The sequence below is a fragment of the Capra hircus genome, chromosome 13 (assembly GCF_001704415.2).
Source record: "Capra hircus breed San Clemente chromosome 13, ASM170441v1, whole genome shotgun sequence".
In the NCBI taxonomy this organism is placed as follows: domain Eukaryota; kingdom Metazoa; phylum Chordata; class Mammalia; order Artiodactyla; family Bovidae; genus Capra; species Capra hircus.
Genome location: NC_030820.1, coordinates 6,429,449 through 6,449,773, shown reverse-complemented (window position 1 = coordinate 6,449,773; position 20,325 = coordinate 6,429,449). Strand labels below are relative to the sequence as shown.

The 20,325-nt window shown below is 39.0% G+C and overlaps 1 protein-coding gene across 1 annotated transcript in view; it reads right to left on the bottom strand.

Moving 5' to 3' along the window:
- The window catches only part of SPTLC3 (serine palmitoyltransferase long chain base subunit 3), a 141,015-nt gene that overhangs the window by 88,511 nt on the left and 32,179 nt on the right, over window positions 1–20,325 (bottom strand). Inside the window, exons 3-4 of the mRNA XM_005687817.3 lie at window positions 12,455–12,609; window positions 11,569–11,717 (exon numbers count right to left, since the gene is read on the bottom strand). Of these exons, the coding sequence (XP_005687874.1) occupies window positions 11,569–11,717; window positions 12,455–12,609 (304 nt within the window). The remainder of the gene's footprint in view (window positions 1–11,568; window positions 11,718–12,454; window positions 12,610–20,325) is intronic.

Sequence of the window (20,325 nt, the reverse complement as noted above, 5' to 3'; positions counted from 1 at the left end):
TATGTACTGGATCTACTTTAAAAAATTAAATTTTCACTTAAACTAGACCATACATATAGAAAAGGAAACAAATTGTCCATATGGAGCTCTATGAAGTTTCATAAAGAGAACTCATATAACTGCATCAAGATAAACAAACAAGCAAACAATATGAACAGCTTCCAGGAAGTCCCTTTGCGTCCTCCTTGATCACCATCCACCTCCCCCAAAGGTACCATATGCATTCTAAACAGGGATATTGCCCCCAAACGGTTGAAAATTGGTTTTTGGAGGGAACATACCTTACTCTACTTTTAGGTAAAGCAAAGATATCCATGCACCACGTAAACAAATACATAGTGTCTCTGGGCTGTTAAAGTATCTTAGAGGAGGTGATAATGAAAAAGTGGGTTGAGGAACAACACACTGTCCTGATTCTGAAGTTTCGTCTGCTTTGAAATTTGTCAAAATCTTGGCCCACTTCTTAAACTGGGATGTTCTCTTTCTTTTGATTTGTAAGAGTCTTTACACATTCCTGGACTTCCTTGGTGGCTCAGACTGTAAAGAAACTGCCTGCAATGCTGGAGGTGCCAGAGACGCAGGTTCGATCCCTGGGTCAGGAAGATACCCTGGAGAAGGGCATGGCAACCCTCTCCAGTACTCTTGCCTGGAGAATTCTACAGAGGGGCCTACGGAGCTACAGTCCACGGGGTTGCAAAGAGTCAGACATGACTGAGTGACTATCATTTTCACGTTACATATTAAGGATATGAATATCTTGTTATATGGAGGTGAATAATTCTTTCTAATTTGGTCCTTTGACTCTTAGTCGCCATTGCTGGTTCTTTTTTTTGGTACAGAAGTTTCAATGTTTCATTTTATTGTATCTTTTGCCTTGATGTTTCTGGGAAAGCTATTTCTGATTCCCTGAAGCACAGGCACACAGTAGACTACTCTCTGAATTAGGTTTGTGAAATCCAAAGGATAGCTGTGGCTAGTGGTGCCTTGGGAGCCACTTGTCTCTCTTAACAGGAAGAGTCCCTGTCTACTATGGACCTGAGTAGAGTGTGTTGCATAGAGGCAGCCTGGACATCATTTAGATGGATCCCTGCCACATAAGCGGGCATTCTGCCAGGTGAGGTGAGCACAGCCGGAAAGACCAGAGGTCATTATGGGTTGCAGGGCTGAGGGTTGATATGTAACAAGCTAGTGAAGTGGCTGTTGGAGTCTGAATGCTTGTGTTCCCCTAAAATCCATACGGTGAAAACCTAATGTCCTGAGTGTTCGTATCTGGAGGTGGGGTTTGGTGGGGTTTCGAGGATGGAAATAGAATAGAATTTGTGCCTTTGCAAAAGAGGCCCCAAAGAGCCAGCCCCCGCCTTCCGCCACATGAGGAAACATGCAAGGAGGTGTCGGCAGCTCAGAAGAGGGCCCCACCCGCCACGCTGGCTCCCTGACCTTGGACTTTCAGCTTCCAGAACTGTAAGGAATACACTCATTGTTTATGAGTCACTCAGTGCATGGTATTTTGTTACATCAGCCCATGGACTAAGACACAAGCATTGCTCACATCAAGGGCGCTGCAGTCTGACATTTCCAGCAGGGTCCTTACCAAGGAGCACAAAACCAGTGCATCTTGTACCTGAATTGTCTGAGTAGTTTTATTCTGTTCAGTTGTTCATGCATTCATCCATTTAGTCATTCACTCAGTTTCAGTTTTTTTATAGAGTTATTTCTGGTGACTGTTTGTGTTTTTACGTACAATTGTAAACACATTAGCAATTTAGTGAAGTGCCACTTACTAAGATAAAAAGTGTGAGGCAGGAATCTGGATGATTTCTTTATATGATCAGCCAGTTATCACAAAATTAATTATGACATAATTGATCCTTTTCCAGCTGGTTTGAAATACTGTTCTTTGTCTTATACAAATGGGTGGACTAAACTGTGCCTGTCTCTAGAGCTTTAGTTTAGACCCACACTGCCTGCTCTTTTTATTTATGTCGTGGGATTGTGTTTAATTTACCTTTTCAATTAGGGAAGAGATGATCAAATTATAAGAATGAGATGTTCCCTTCTAAGGTACTCATATCTCTCTGTTTGTTTCAAGTAGTCCTTTAGGTCTTTTATAAAAATCCTATAGTTTTCTTCAGATAGGTTCTAAACATTTTCAAAATAGGCTTATCCCCTAGGTCTGTGCTGTTTTCCCTCCTATTTATTAATAATATTATTTTCCCCAGTATGTCCTCTTATTGATTGTGGATCATGGACTTATTCAATTTTAAAAATTGTCTTTTTTGAATTTAGGTCTTTATTGGATTCTTCATTAAATATTTGCCGTTTCTAATATGTTTGTTAGTTTACTATGTAAAATGGAGGAAGGTAGACTAGGGCCCTGGCCCTCCTGCCTGACCACCCCTCGTCTCTACAATAGTCTTGAGAACAGCCCCTTCAGAGGGCCACTTTACTCCTCAAAAATCAAGGCTTAGAAACTAGAGAAAGAAGCAACCAGATCACCTGTTCGCCTCTTCTTTAATTGCACATATATTTCTTATTTTGTCACATGGTAGTTATTCAGTGGATATTTATTGACATAAAGAATAAAAAGTTAATGAATAATTATGCTACCTAGTACTTCCAAAGGCTATTAAAATGGTGGTAAAAACATATCTTCATCTTTCCTCTGACTTCAAAGTGAAAGCTTCTAGTAACCAGAAGTTTCATCACAAAGTGTTGTCTTATTGTTTGAAGTAGATATTTTTTTAAATTCCATTCAAGAATCTCCTATTTTTATCCTATTAAAAGTTTTATAAGGAATGGATATTAAATTTTATAACGGCTTTAGTGACATCTATCAAAATAATCATGTGTTTTCTTCATGGGTCTTTCAAGGTTACAAAGGGTCTTACTGAGCTAACTATCCTTCCAGTCCTGAATAGAACTGCTTGATCATGGTATTCTGTTATTTGACTGTGCTATTGAATATGCAATGCTAATTTCTTATATATTTTTTTCTCAAATAATATTGCCTTATAATTTTCCTTTTATGAAAAGTTTATTTGTCAAATTTTGGGATCAGGGTTATGCTGGCTTAGTGGTGGGTGACTCTCAGTCGTCATCAGAATCACCTCTAGTGACTTAGTAAAATATAGGTGCCTCAGCCCAACAGAAATTACGCTTCTCTAATTTATCTTTCTGTTTGAATCTTTAACAGTCCAGTACTTTTGCTTTCCTCTTATCCCTCGTTCCCTTGATTGGTTAGTTTACTACCTTCAGTTTTACTCCGTTAGTAGTGTAAGAATACATATTTTCCTCTGTTATGCAACTAGTTGGATCCTATGATGTTCTCATAATTGTTAGTTTCTAAATATGATGCCATTGTGACTTCATTTCCATGTTGATCCAAGAGTTACTTAGGAGAGGGCTTTAAAACTTTCAAGTGATTTTTAAAAAGGTTACCTTTCTAATTTTGGTACTAATTTTCAGTTTTATTTCACTGTGGTCCAAGAATGTGACCTATGTAGATTTCATTTTTTGGAATTTAATGAGGTCTGCTTTGTTCATAAAATACAGTAAATTTTTATGAAAATTAAGTTAGTATTTAAAAAGATTACATCTACTGGTAAGGTTTTTTTTTTCAGGAAACATGAGTTTTATTTTTACAGTATGTAACATCATATTCTGCAGCCTTTAACAACTTTCCCTATTTCCTTTTTTTCAAAATAGTTTTCCTAAACATTTACTTTTTGTTCTCTTTTTAAATTACACTTATTTTTTAATTGGAGGAAAACTACTTTACAGTGTTGTGTTGGTCATTTTAAGTTCAGCACATAATACACATCAATACATAATTATTAAACTAAACTCAATAACTATATCATCAATGTCTTCTTTGTCTTTATTTTTTTGCCTTCTTCATTTTTCAAAGATGGGAAGTTACTTTAGTCTCCCATCACTATTTAATTTTTTATTTTTCTTGCTTTTGTTTTTAATCAGGCACATTAAGTTGACACACATGATTTTTGAAACCTCCTAGGATAATTCATTATCCTACTAATTTTCAGTTTCTACAGAAAAATTAAGAATCGTCTATGCCTCTGCTGTGTTACATAATGCACAGTCTCTAGGAGCTGCATTGATCTGCATTATGAAGAAAGCTCTCTACATAATTTTCAAGAGATGAATCTCTTCTGATATTTAATAATTCATGCTTTAATCTTAACTTTCCTTAACTGCTTTCCTTTCTCTTTGCATTTGTACCACACCTTTGGTCATTTATTTATTTATTTTTCAAGTTTCAGTTTATTCTTTTCTTGAAGCTTAATTCTTATGAAGGAAGAACAAGCAATTCTGCACATACGTTGCCTTAGGGTGACTGCATCAGTGTCTTCCGTTGTTAAATCAATATATTCAACAAACATCTTCCACATACAGCAAAGTTAAATAGTACTTTTCAGGAAAGAAATTTAAAAATCAACTATAGAAATATTTTGCATAATAGAGATAATACTGATGGTTTTTTTCCATTTCATTTTTATTTATTTATTTTTTTAGGCCATGCTGTGAAGCTTGTAGGATCTTATTTCCCTGACCAGGTATCGAACCTGGGCCCATCAATGAAGGCATTGAATCCTAACCACTAGACCTCCAGGGAATTCCTGAAGATATTACTGATTGTTTGATGCTACTACTCAGACATTATGAGCATTTTTTACAGAATTCTTAATCCTCGTGCTAAAAATCTAAATAACTGTGTAGTTTTAGAATCCGTTTCTAAATAAATTTCAGTAGTTATTCCAGCTACTTTTCAGCAAAGACAGTTAATCTACAGACTTTCCAGATCTGAAGGCAAACCGCCTTAAAGAGAGTATCAGTCTCAACACTTAACAGACGGTTCATTCCACAAGTCCCTAATTCAGAGAGTAATGCCACACACCTAAAGTCAAAAATGTCCAATCTTTCACAACAGATTAAGAATATTATTGAAAAAAAAGCTAGACTACAGTGACCAAAAACGTTGCATAAGGCACACAGTTTCAAGGAGACAGCCCAGATCAGGGAGCATTCTAACAAAAACCAACACTAGCATAGAAGATACGAATTGAAAATGGGTCAGAGAGTTTAAACGCTTGAATGATGATTCCAAGTTGCCATTTCACTCTGTCTCATGTTTAGGACATTTAACAAATCGCAATCATCCACTCCCCTCAGCCTGTGAAATGTCAAATCCACCCAGGAGAGGGCCAGAACCTCCCTGAGCCCCAAGCTCTGCTGTCTTTTAGTTGCTCAGAAAACTAGGCAGAAAGTTGCAAGAAAACCGCTTGCAATTCTGTGCGCATCTGTCTGGAAATGTGTCATTTCCAGCTCTATTTTGGGCCTGGTTTTAAAATTTTAGGTGCAGATTTGGCAAACACCCTACTCTTGGGCACTCTTTACTGCTCCTTCCACTGTACCAACCTCTCTCTTGGGCACGGAGGGTGTTTTTTTAGTGTTGGTTGTACCAGGGAGGTGGAACCAGGCGTCTGGTTGGGACCAATCTTGCCATTTTTTTTCACCCTTTAGACTAACTTTCATCTAGTTGTATTTGTTTTTGATTGCAGCCCATAGTTGAATTTAGTTTTTGGCTCTGTCTTTTGCTTTCAGTAAATAAATATGTTCTAAGTGTATATTTTTGGTCAACATAATATGTGTGATGTTTATCCTTTTACTACATTTTAAATATTTCCTCTTGATTTCTTTTTTGTTGAACTTTTCTATTTTCTAATATGCTTTTTGTGTCCTTTCTCCCTTTGAATGTTGGAAACTATTTTTAAAAGTTCTAGGAAGTATTCTAAGTGATGGCTGTTGTTCAGTCACTAAGTTGTGTCCGACTCTTTGCGACCCCAGGGACTGCGGCACGCCAGGCTTCCTTGTCCTTCACTATCTCCCAGAGTTTGCTCAAATTCATGTTCATCGAGTTGGTGATGCTGTCTGACCATCTCATTCTTTGCCGTCTTCTTCTCTTTTTGCTTTCAATCTAAATGTCCCTAAACTTTTATTTCGGGTTCCTTTTACTAACTGAAATAAGTTAGTAAAAATTAAGTCTCTATATTTCCAAAGTATTGTTAGTCTGTTGGCCCTGCTAACATTTTCTTAAGTCTATGTAGTACACATTTTTCAAAAGCTACTTGTATTTCTTAAAATAATACCTGCTATGTTCAGGTTACTATTAATCTTGCAAAACAATTTCAAATGTATGTACCCTGTTTAGTCATATAGTTTTTGACTGCTTACATTCTTGTTTTCAGTTCTTCTATTTGCTAAAATTACTGCAGGTGGCTTTTGTTTTTCTCTCTCTCTGTTTACTTGGAAGTTGTTAATATTTTCTTCTGAGAGCTTGAGCTGGAGAGCTTGAGGAAGCAAGTGAACATGGAAAGTCCAGCAATTCAGAAGGATGAGCAGGTGGGGAAAGCATGTTGGCGGTAGGCAGTGCAGACATGGTTCCTCATCTCTGTCTGGTTTCTCTGAGTTTGTTGAATCTGCAGAATCAGGGACCCTTATCCTGGATCTGTCTTCACTGGAATCCTGTGTCAGGCTGTCTCCTTAAGGTTCTAGTGTCTGTTACTGTCTCTGACTCCATGTCTCTTTTGACAGGGTGTCCTTCCAGGCTTGTGGGCGACTCAGCTCTTCTGAAGGAGAACTTTTCTTCCTCTCCCTGCTGATTTATTCAGCCCTCATGCCTCAAAATAAAGATACAGTGTTGGGACTTCCCTGGTGGTCCAATGGTTAAAAATCCTTCTTGCAATGCAAGGGTTATTGGTTTGATCCCCGGTCAGGGAACTAAGATCCCATACACCACAGAACAACTCAGCCCATGAGCCTCAACTACTGAGTCCACTCACCACAACTAGAATCGGTATGTCACAACAAAAGATCCCATGGAACACGACGAAGATCCTGCATCCTGCAACTAAGACCTGATGTAACCAAGTAAATAAATATTTTAAAAAAAGATACCATGTCTTTCCCAAGAAATCTGGAAAACCACTTATAGACTCTGGAGTTCTAGTTAAGTACTGAGTATGTGGATGAAAATGTGTTCAATTTGAATGGCGATTTATTGCACAGTTCAGTTCAGTCACTCAGTGGTGTCTGACTTTGTGATCCCACAAACTGCAGCACGCCAGGCCTCCCTATCCATCACCAACTCCCGGAGCTTTCTCAAACTCATGTCCATCGAGTTGGTGATGCCATCCAACCATCTCATCCTCTGTCATCATCTTCTCCTCTCACCTTCAATCTTTTCCAGCATCAGAGTCTTTTCCAATGAGTCAGTTCTTCACATCAGGTGGTCAAAGTATTGAAGTTTCAGCTTCAGCATCAGTCCTTCCAATGAATATTCAGGACTGATTTTCTTCAGCATGAACTGGTTGGATCTCCTTGCAGTCCAAGGGACTCTCAAGAGTCTTCTCCAGCACCACAGTTCAAAAGCATCAGTTCTTCGGTGCTCAGTTTTCTTTATAGTTCAATTCTCACATCCATACATGACCACAGGAAAAACCAAAGCTTTGACTAGATGGACCTTTGTTAGCAAAGTAGTGTCTCTGTTTTTTAATCTGCTGTCTAGGTTGGTCATTGCTTTTCTTCCAAGGAGCAAGCATCTTTTATTTTCATGGCTGCAGTCACCACCTGCAGTGATTTTGGAGCCCAAAAACATAAAGTCTGACACTGTTTCCACTGTTAACCCATCTATTTCCCATGAAGTGATGGGACCAGATGCCATAATCTTCGTTTTCTGAATGTTGAGCTTTAAGCCAACTTTTTCACTCTCCTCTTTCACTTTCATCAAGAGGCTCTTTAGTTCTTTGCTTTCTGCCATAAGGGTGGTATCCTCTGCATATCTGAGGTTATTGATATTTTTCCCAGAAATCTTGATTCCAGCTTGTGCTTCATCCAGCCCAGCATTTCTCATGATGTACTCTGTATATAAGTTAAATAAGTATGGTGACAATATACAGCCTTGACTTACTCCTTTTCCTATTTAGAACCAGTCTGTTATTCCATGTCTGGTTCTAACTGTTGCTTCTTGATCTGCATACAGATTTCTCAGGAGGCAGGTCAGGTGGTCTGCTATTCCCATCTCTCTCAGAATTTTCCACAGTTTATAGTGATCCACCCAAAGACTTTGGTGTAGTTGATAATGCAGAAGTGGATGTTTTTCTGGAACTCTCTTGCTTTTTCGGTGGTCCAATGGACATTGGCAATTTGATCTCTGGTTCCTCTGCCTTTTTAAAATACAGCTTGAACATCTGGAAATTCACGGTTCACTTACTGCTGAAGCCTAGCTTGGAGAATTATGAGCATTACTTTGCTAACGTGTGAGATGAGTGCAATCGTGCAGTAGTCTGAACATTCTTTGGTAATACCTTTCTTTGGGATTGCAGTGAAAACAGACCTTTTCCAGTCCTGTGGCCACTGCTGAGTTTTCCAAATTTGCTGGCATATTGAGTGCAGCACTTTTACAGCATCATCTTTTAGGATTTGAAATAGCTCAACTGGAACTGCATCACCTCCACTAGCTTTGTTCATAGTGATGCTTCCTAAGGCCCACTTGACTTCACATTCTAGGATGTCTGGCTCTAGGTGAGTGATCACACCATTGTGGTTGTCTGGGTCATGAAGATCTTTTTTGTATAGTTCTTCTATGTATTCTTGCCACCTCTTCTTAATATCTTCTGCTTCTGTTAGGTCCATACCATTTGTCTTTTATTGAGCCCATCTTTGTATGAAATGTTCCCTTAGTGTCTCTAATTTTCTTGACAATGTGTCTAGTCTTTCCCATTTTATTGTTTTCCTCTATTTCTTTGCACTGATCACTGAGGAAGGCTTTATTATCTATCCATCCTATTCTTTTGAACTCTGCATTCAAATGGGTATATCTTTCCTTTTCTCCTTTGCCTTTTCCCATCTTTTCTTTTCTCAGCTATTTGTAAGGTCTCCTCAAACAACCATTTTGCCTTTTTGCATTTCTTTTTCTTGGGGATGGTCTTGATCTCTGTTTCCTGTACAATGTCATGAACCTCTGTCCATAGTTCTTCAGGCACTCTGTCTATCAGATCTAGTCCCTTAAATCTATTTCTCACTTCCACTGTATAATCATAAGGAATTTAATTTAGATCATACTTGAATAATCTGGTGGTTTTCCCTATTTTCTTCAATTTGAGTCTGAATTTGGCAATAAGGAGTTTATGATCTAAGCCACAGTCAGCTCCTGGTCTTGTTTTAGCTGACTGTGTAGAGCTTCTCCATCTTTGGCTTCAAAGAATATAATCAATATGATTTCAGTATTGACCATCTGGTGATGTCTGTGTATAGAGTCTTCTCTTGTGTTGTTGGAAGAGGGTGTTTTCTATGACCAGTGAGTTCTCTTGGCAAATATCTGTTAGCCTTTGACCTGCTTTGCTTTGTACTCCAACGCCAAATTTGCCTGTTAATCCAGGTATCTCTTGATGTACTACTTTTGCATTGGCCCCCCACTCCAGTGCTCTTGCCTGGAAAATCCCATGGATCGAGGAGCCTGGTGGGCTGCAGTCCATGGGGTCGCGAAGAGTCGGATACGACTGAGCGACTTCACTTTCACTTTTCACTTTCACGCATTGGAGAAGGAAATGGCAACCCACTCCAGTGCTCTTGCCTGGAGAATCCCAGGGATGGGGGAGCCTGGTGGGCTGCCGTCTATGGGGTCACACAGAGTCGGACACGACTGAAGTGACTTAGCAGCGTCAGCACCTCTATGATGAAAATGACATCTTTTTTTTTTTGGTATTAGTTCTAGAAGGTCTTATAGGTCATCATAGAACCATTCAACTTCAACTTCTTCAGCACTACTGGTTGGGGCATAGACTTGGATCACCATGATACTGATTTATTGCACCAGTCTTTTTAATCACGGGATTTTAAAGCCCTTCTGCCAACTGGTTCTCTAGGGGTGGCATGTTTCATGAATGGTGAATCCATTTTTGGTAGATTTACATCTGATTATTAGGCCTGAGGCTGACCTGGTGAGCCCTGTGTTTATTATCCCAGATGGAAAACTGTTTAGTAGAAAAGCTGAGCAAGACTAGGAGTTACCACGGCTGCCACTGTGGGCACATCACTGAGTCATGTAGTCCTCAGTTTCCTCCTCTGGAAGATGCAAATAACACCACTTGTACTGCCTCTACAGCACAGGTTTTGGGGAGGCATAAATGAGATCATATAGGAGAAGTCACCGGGCCAGGAACAGTGAAGCCAAGCCACAGGAACAAGCTGCTCCCTCATTCTCCCAGAAGTGTGGGGAGCAGAAGTTCCCTTCTCAGATTGTACTCTTCTAAGAGAAAATTATTTCAGCTAAAAGAGAAACAAAAAGCCTGTTGGCTCCACCTTTCTCATTTATTCATCATTCATCCATCTATTCATTCAACACAACAGTCAAGAAGACCCATTCCTCCCTTCACAGGAGGAGCAGAAACAGGCAATAATCAAGTACAAAAGTGGTGGGTATCACCAAGAGAAGTAGGAGAAAGAGCTAAATCCAAATGAGAAGTTGTTTCATGGCTATGACACTTCTGTGATGCAGGATGAATAAGTTCTAGAAATCTTCACTACCACACAGTGCCTAGAACAATCCTGTATTGTGCTCTAGAAACACTTGTTAAAAGAGTAGACCTCAAAATATAAAATTGCCAGGTGTACACCTGAAACTAACATAATATTATAAGTCAACTTTCAATAGGTAAAAATAAAATTTTATTTAGGGGGAAAATAGAAAAAAAAGAGTTAATTTCACGCTAAGTGTTCTTACCACAAAAAGGATGGTGATATGACACTTTCTCAGGTAATGGATATATTTATTACCTTGATTGTGGTGACAGTTTCACAGGAATATGCGTACGTCCAAACTCGTTAAATTATACATATTAAGTACAATGTTTTTCTTTTAATAGCGATCACACCTCAATGAGAAATGAAGATGCTCAGTTGTGTTCAATTGTTTGCAATCCCATGGACTGTAGCCTACCAGGCTCCTGTGTCCGTGGCATTTTCCAGGCAAGAGTACTGGAGTGGGTAGCCATTTCCTATTATATCTCAAGGCATAATTAAACCTCAGTAAACCTGTTTAATAAAGCTGGCATCATTGACTCAATGGACATGAGTTTGAGCAAACTCTGGGAGATGGCGAAGGACAGGGAAGCCTGGTATGCTGCAGTCCATGGGGTTACAAAGAGTTGCGCATGACTGAGTGATTGAAAAACAGCAAAGCTGTTTAAGAAAAGTGGAGAAAATGACCCAGAAAAGGACCAGATAGAAGAGGTATGATAGCTGCTTTTTTCAGATCACATGGTTAGGAAAGAATCATTTTTATTTATTCCAGAGAATTAAAATCTTAATAAACTGCCTAGTATGAGCATAATGTTTGAAATTTTCAAAGAGACCATAATATACCTTTTTCTTTTTGTATTTTAAAATAGCTTTTTGTGATACACAATCTAGATATGATCTAGATTTGAGGAGTAGCCACAGGAATCAGGCCTAACTGGGAAAAAATCTCAAAATAGTGAACATACATACCCATTTCCTGTCTGGTGCTGCCCACGCCTAGGCCATATGTCTCTAAAACCTCCTTTACTGTCCTCATGGATTCATCGTACTTGGCTGCCAGGCCAAGGAAGTTATAGGACCCCATATTGATGACATCTTTGATGATTCTTCCAGTAAACCTGCAGAGAGAAGGTCAGGTGAACACAAAGGACTTTTTCATTCAATAGCATCCTGCTGCTGCTAAGTCGCTTCAGTCGTGTCTGACTCTGTGCGACCCCATAGATGGCAGCCCACCAGGCTCCGCTGTCCCTGGGATTCTCCAGGCAAGAACACTAGGGTCCCATAAAATACAACTAGAAAGAGATCTTAGGCTTGGCCTAAATCACGTCTTTTCTATTTTCCTTTAGATCGGCCTTGTTGTCACCACAAAATGATTTGCCCTTGGAGGAGAGTAACTCCATCACGAATCTGGGCAGAGCACTGGGAAAAGGTAGCCAGGCTATAGAGCATTACTCAGCTCTGATTTTTCCTGGGTGCTTGCTTTCATGACACCCTGGTTTAAATTGCAGCAAGGACTGTCTAAAGAGAAACAGCCATGGTCATCACCGGCTCCTTCAGCTGGAACTAGAAGGGTACAATTTATCAATAAAGCTGAAAAGGACTCTTCCTGGCTGGTTCTGTGTATCCTGCACCTTCTGCCACAGATTTCTCTTAATTGCAATACAAATAAGCTGCCCTTGGCAACTTAATTACTGTGACTTCCTCCACTGGCATCATGAGGGCTTGCAAAGGGCGGAATAATGGAAGACCAGCTGTTTCATTGCTCTGGTTTTCTTTCAGATCTGTAATCTGACACCCATGCTAGAATTTCCTTGAAAGCATTTTCTTTCAAGCCCTTCCAGGGTGGCTGCCTCACCTAAATGTCCAGTTGTAGTCATCTGTCACCCTTTCCATCACGTCGAACACAGCTCCCGGGGCACTGCAGATGGGTCGGTTCCAGTTGTCTCTGATTCTCATATAAAGGTTCCGCGTATAAAAATTCTCAAAGTTTTGATACAGTGGCACAAAATCCTATTATAAGAGAGGCAGAAGTTTACTTTGGTCTCTCCCTTTTTATAGTTCAGTTACAAATAAAAACTGAAAGATGCGGAGGAGCCATGAAAATATTCCATCTGCAAATATTTTGAGCAAGGGTCTTGGGTACGGGGATGGGCTGGGTCCACAAATAATTCTGTGAGTCCTTCACCTCCAAGGAGCTTCCATTTTAGTGGGAGAAGGAAAACCTGTGGCAAATAAAGGTATCAAAAATGATAGTGCAATACAAGTCTCCAAAAGAATGCTGGAGACAATGAATCCCAGTGAATTTCATCGAAAATTTAGCAAGAGGTGTTTATGTCTAAAGCAGTTTAGTTGGAAAGGAACTGGTTGGATGATTATTTGGTCTTAACTTTTTTGACCACAAATAGCCCCACCCATAATGTGTTTAGAAACGTGGATGAACTTGACTTGTTGGATCTATTGGCATAACTGCTGGTAGGTGACCAAGGGCATAGACACTGAGTTGGAGAGCTTCTGGAGGCATTAGGCTTCTCTCAGTGTTGAAGCAACAGCACTCTTTTGCTGTTTTAAATGTCATCCATGCCTGAGGGACCTGTAATCCAGGTGAGGCTCAGAGCAAGACATATTTGACTTTGTCATCTAACTCCTAAGCTAGAACAAGGTAGAAAATGCAAACCTTGGGTAAAGTCAAGTAGTTTCGATGTTTGTAAGATTTTATCCAGAGGCAGAATCATGTTTTGCCAGAGAAATCAAGAGGCTTTATGCAGGAGAGGCTTTGGAGATGGTCACTGACGGTGCGATGAGACTATGATGGCTAGGTATGCTTAGAGAGGGCACTCAGGGTAAATCGGTCTCTTTGCTGGAAATGTAGGGTATATTTGAGAAGAATGAGAAAGAATAAAACATGATGGATCCTGCCGTTCTATGTTCCGAGCTTATAATGGCTCGCACTTCCCTTGGAGTCAAAGCCAAGATTCTGATGGTCTGACTCTGTCACCTGAGTTCCCTATCATTCTCTGTAGTGTGGGTGAGGCTGCCATATCTGCTGGCTGCAGAACATGGGAGCCTTACATGTGCTCATGAGAAACTCAGACATTACCCTGGCGGAAGTAAGGAGCCACGGAAGATTGGGAGTAGTGAGCTTCCCTACTCTCCCTCTCATTTTCTTTGAATTCTTTCTTCCTCCTATGAAATGGAGCTTATATCCTAAAGGCACAAGGAAGATGATGGGGAAAGGCTTTGCGGAAGGACTTCTTATGCTACTAATCTGGCCCTCTCATCTTCTGAGATGGTCCAATCAGATGGAAAAAGATAGAATCTGCATCTTTGATGGCTGCTGGCTGCATCCATAACACTGTTTTTCTGTTATTTCACTTTTTGGTTTTTAGTGACAATGGCATCATATCTGGAGAAAACTGTGATTGTCTATAAGAAAAAGTCCTGAGGACTACTGCATGTGAATTTGAAGGACGGTTGGACAACTCTACTGATTACATTTGTAAGTTGAAATTCTTATATCAAATATATTTTCTCTCAAATAGTGAAATGCCCTTAGATAGATTTTCAGTTCAGTTCAGTTCAGTCGCTCAGTCGTGTCCGACTCTTTGTGACGCCATGAATTGCAGCATGCCAGGCCTCCTTGTCCATCACCAACTCCGATTTTACTATTATTTAAATCTGTAAATTATGATAATTGTACCCTTTTACATTTAACATGGAAATGGACATATATTTGAGAGAAAAATTGATTATGTAATTCTAGGAAAATCTTTTTCAAACTATTTCTGTTTTGATTTCATACATTTTTCTCAGCCCTTTTTTTTTTTTTTAACTGATCTGTCAGTTACTCTATATTCCCAAACATGGCTTGTGTCCTTCTAGTTCTAATTTTTAATTTCTTATCTGACATGAAGTCATCTAAACCTACCCTACAAAAAGAAAGGAAAGAGAGAAGTAGGTCTGTCAGTAATATGTCTGGACTCTGAATGGAATTATAGTTCTAGGTTTCATGAGAAATCTGACACAAAAGAGAGTTAGCAGTTAGTTTAGAGAAGTTAAACTTTGGTTTAAGAAAACAGTTGATTTTAGAAAGAAAAGAACCAAAATAGTATGCCTACAAAATGATTTCAAACATGGAACCACAAGATGCTCAAGATACCAGGGCAGAAAGAACAATGGAAATCATGGATTTCAAATACCCATTTGACCTGTGAGGAAAACTAGGCCCAATTAGATGAGTAATTTGAACTCTGGTCAACTTCCGCTCCATCTGGTCTACCAGCAGTCACTTTGGACATGTGCACACTGCTGCGTTTAGAAGAGATCACCAATAAGAACTTACTGTATAGCACAGGGAACTCTGCTCTATATTCTCTAATAACCTAAATGGGAAAGGAATTTGAAAAAGAACAGATACATGTGTGTATATAACTTAACCACTTTGCTGTACATCTGAACCTAACACAATGTTAGTCAATTACACTCCAATATAAAATAAAAATTTCAAAAAGTGACCTATAATATGGACTACGAAGGCCAACAATCCTCCAAGCCATGGAGGAGGGAGCATGCATCGTATGGAACTTGACGCTGACCTAAGAAAAAAGTCTGCAGCTTCTGTCACTGAGGTCTCATGAAGGTGTGTCACCAGGCGGCCCGAGGGGAGGTGTGAACATGCTCCACCCTGCCCAAGCTTCTGGCTCCTGGCTCAGAGATCCAGAATAACCTGTGGAGAAATGGGTAGCTAGCTCTTCTTTGAGATAAAAGCTCTGAAAGCAAGACATGGGGGTTCTAACCAGTTTTGTGGGGTCAGAGAGGACTTTCTGCTATGGAATAATCTCCACACTCAATAGAAATTTCTATAAATTAGGCACTTGAAACTTCTCTGTGGAAGAGGTAGGGCAATTTTTAACCACATAGAGCTACTTTTTGTGGGTGGTATAAATGCTAACTTAAATCTGAGTCACCGGCTCGGTCATCTACCTGTTCCTGAGAGGGAAAAATGAGGTTGGAAACCTTACAATGCGAGAATAATGCCATTTGCCACCACAAAGATGGACCTGGAGATTATCATACTGAGCGAAGTAAGTTAGACAGAGAAAGACAGCTAACATATGATATTGTTTGTATGTTCAATCTTTAAAAAATGATACAAATGAACATATTTTCAAAACAGAAATGGACTCACAGACATAGAGAACAAACTTATGGTTGCTGGGGGTGGAGGTAGGGGGTAGGGGAGGGATTGTTAGGGAGTTTGGGATTGACAGGTATACACTGCTAGATTAAAAATAGATCCCCAACAGGGATCTACTGTATAGCACAGGGAACTCTGCTCGATACTCTGTAAAAACCTAAATGGGGAAAGAATTTGAAAAACATTAGATAAATGTATAACTGAATTACTTTTGTGTACGTCCGAAACTAGCACAACATTGTTAATCAATGTTCGATAAATAAAAAAAACAAAACCTAGATCTGGTTGGTCCAGTGAAGAAGTTCTGCCTTCTGGTTACAGAGCTCCTATTCTTCTGCACCCATGAAGGTTCCTGCCTCTGTGTGGGTGTTTTTTCGCCCCACCCCACTCCTTTGAGCACTATGAGGTTTCTTCAGGAGCAGTGAGTGCCTTCTAAAGGTCATTGTCCTCTAGTCTCAGGTAAGCCTCCCACAGCATTGTCACTATATAAAAATATGAATCTGGACTAGCTGTTGCAAAAGCCGAAGTACTGCAATAGGATGTATCTTTATCTATCTGCATATTTAGCTCATCACGTGGTCTCAGTTCAGTTCAGTTCAGTCGCTCAGTCATGTCCGACTCTTTGCGACCCCATGAATCACAGCGCGCCAGGCCTCCCTGTCCATCACCAACTCCCGGAGTTCACTCAAACTCATGTCCATCCAGTCGGTGATGCCATCCAGCCATCTCATCCTCTGAGTCATGTGGTCTACTTACTATATTTTTCTTCCTGACACAAAAGGTGGATGTGAGAGTGAACCCCCTGCCACAAGGACACAGTCATTTTCTGGAGTAGGGTATAGGAGGGTCATCGTTGCTGTTTAATTGCTAACTTGGCGACCGACTCTTTGTGATCCCAGTGACTGTAGCCCACCAGGTCCTCTGTCCATGGGATTTCCTGGTGAAGAAACTGAAGTGGGTTGCCATTTTGTTTTCCAGGGGATCTTGCTGACCCAGGGAGAGAACCCACATTTCCTGCATTGTCAGTCAGATTCTGTATCGCTGAGTCACCAGGGAAGCCTTATAGGAGGGTGGAGAAACCCTAATAATAATACAGCCACAAAATGACCTTGTTTCTTCTGCAATATGACATTCTTTCTTTTTCTACCATTAACCTTGTAGAGTACTTTATCATTTTTCAAGTGTTACAGGTTTATCTATCCTATTTTCATAGACAATTCAACAGAAAGTCAGAAAATCTGAGTGGACAGATTGAGATTTGTACCAATGAATGCTCTTTTCAACAGACCACCCTGCAGGGCTAAGTGAACATATCCATGGTTTATTGCAAAAAATACTACCAAATTTGGAAGTATGTTTCTTCATTTTGGGTTTAACTACCTTCTCATTCAGTAGTAAATAGAACTATGGATTTGTAGAGAGAGGGAAAAGTCATTATCAAACACAGTTTTTACTTGTGCCAGCAGTAACACTTCTTTTTTCACCTAACATTTCATGTTATTGTATTACTTCCTTTTGAGAAACAGTTGTTTCTCTTAACAGGGTTGAACTCAGAAAAAAAAATTAAAACATGTTTATCTTTTCCTCTTTGTTGGGAAGGGTAAGTTTATTACAGACAATTCACTGAAGTATGAGAAACACAAAGTAAAAATGGTGAAATCTGATTTTTCTTATTAAGAAATTAGAGAGAGGTTGAAAAAAGATGGTACATCCAGTGCTTGGATGTGTTCTACCACACATATAAAAGCCCTGTGAGATGACAAAAAGGCAGATATTTAAAAAAGAAAATCTGGTGCTCCAGCGGTTAGGACTCCATACTCTTATTCCTGAGGGCCCAAGTTCACTCCCTGTTAGGGAAACTAAGACCCCGCAAATATCGATTGTGGTGAGGGCAAAAAGTTTTCCTAAAAAGTCTATAAACAATAGACTATAAATATATATATTATTTAATTTACTTAATAATAAAATTATACTATATTAATATAAATATAAACAAACTATAAAAAGTTTATAAACAGTAAATGCTAGAGAGGGTGTGGAGAAAAAGGAACCCTCTTACACTGTTGGTGGGAATGCAAACTACTACAGCCGCTATGGAGAACAGTTGGAGATTCCTTAAAAAACTGGAAATAGAACTGCCATACGACCCAGCAATCCCACTGCTGGACATACACACCGAGGAAACCAGGATTGAAAGAGACGCATGTACCCCAATGTTCATTGCAGCACTGTTTACAATAGGCAGGACATGGAAGCAACCTAGATGTCCATTGGCAGACGAAAGGATAAGAAAGTTGTGGTACATATACACAATGGAATATTACTCAGCTATTAAAAAGAATGCAGTTGAATCAGTTCTAATGAGGTAGATGAAACTGAAGCCTATTATACAGAGTGAAGGAAGTCAGAAAGAAAAGCACCAAAACAGTATACTAACACATACATATGGAATTTAGAAAGATGGTAATGATGACCCTATATGTGAGACAGCAGAAGAGACACAGATGTAAAGAACAGACTTTTGGACTCTGTGGAAGAAGGCGAGGGTGGGATGATTTGAGAGAATAGCACTGAAACATGTATATTACCATATGCGAAACAGATCGCCAGTCCAGGTTTGATGCATGAAACAGGGCTCTCAAAGCCGGTGCACTGGGACAACCCAGAGGGATGGGATGGGGAAGGAGGTGGGAGGGAGGGTCAGGATGGGGAGCACATGTACATCCATGGCTGATTCATATCAGTGTATGGCAAAAACGACTATAATATTGTAAAGTAATTAGCCTCCAATTAAAATAAGTAAATTAAAAAAATAAAAACAAACAAAAAATAGCATAATTAACAAGTTTGTTATAATAGATCAAAAGACAATATATAGTTTTTTATGACACTCATGAAATTCCAACACAACTGTCTGAGAAGCTGTGACAACTGAAAAGAGAATTCATTAAGGTGAGAGTTTTTTAACTTAAAATATAAAAATAGCAATAGCTTTCTCATATGCCATCAATAACTAATTAGAATCGAAAATAGGGGGAAAAGCACTATTTAAATAGTACCATCACCAAAAAATTGTACTCAAATAACAATAATAAGAGAAAATGATGACTTTAGAATAAGAAAAGCTAAAAAAAATTAAATAAAAAATAAATTAAAAAGAAATAAAATTTTATTAGAGGACATAAATATCTAAATAAAAGGAGAGACATACCACCATTCTGAATGAGAAGACTAAATAGAATAATATTATATTATTTATTAAGATGTCAAATTTTCCAAAGTCAAAACATAGATTTAATACATTACCAATTAAAGCAGCAAGAGTTCCTTCTTAAAAATTCAATACCTAAAAAGCTAATTCTAAGGTATATATTGAGAAAATTTTCACAAACTACTTGAAAACTTGTAAATTTACCTAAAAAATCAACATGTTGGCCGATATTTCATATCAGTGGGTAAAAAGTAATTGAACTATTCAATTACTGATACTGAGACAATTTAAAAATCCCTTGAAAAAGTAGTCCCCCTCATAACTCTTCTAGGCTTCAGATACAACAAACCGTAGTAATCAAAACAGGGTGGTATTGAGAGCCGGAAAATAAACTCACACATCTACAGTCAATTAGCCTTCAACAAAGAAGGCAGGATATAAAATGGGAAAACGTCTCTCAGCAAATGGTGCCGGGAAAGGTGGACAGCTGCATGTAAAGCAGTGATGTTAGCGCATACCTAACACTGTATTCAAAAGGGCTTAAACAAAGACACGACACCATGAAATTCCTAGAAGCGAGCCTAGGCAAAATGTTCTTTGGCATAAATCATACCAGTGTTTTCTTAGGTCAGTCTCCCAAGGCGATAGCAATAAAAAAATAAACAAATGATATGTAATTAAATTTACAGGCTTTCACAGCACAGGAAACCATTAAAAAACAATAGCTAAATGAAAAGGCCACCTATGACACAGGAGAAAATATTCGCAAATGATGTGGCAGACAAGGGCTTAATCTCCAAAGGATAAAAACAGCTCACACAACTAAATAACAACAACAAAACAAACAACCAAACTGAAAAACGGGCAGAAGACCTTAGTGAACATTTCTCCAAAGGAGAAATACAGATGGCCCGCAGGCACGTGAAAAGATGCTCAACATCAAAACTACAATGAGGTACCACCTCACATCAGTCAGAATAGCCATCATTAAAAGATCTACACGTAACAAATCCTGAAGAGGGTGCAGAGAAAAGGGAATCCTCCTACATCATTGGTGAGAATATACATTAGAACAGCCATTGTGGAAAACAGTATGGAGATGCCTCAGAAAACTAAAAATAGAATTACCATATGATCCAGCAATCGCACTCCTGGGAATATATCCAGACAAACTGCAATTCAAAAAGATACATGTTCTTGTTGATGTATGGCAAAACCAATACAATATTGTAAAGTAATTAGCCTCCAATTAAAATAAATAAATTTAAATTAAAAAATAAAAATAAAATAAAACAATAATTTTACACATTAAAAAAATATA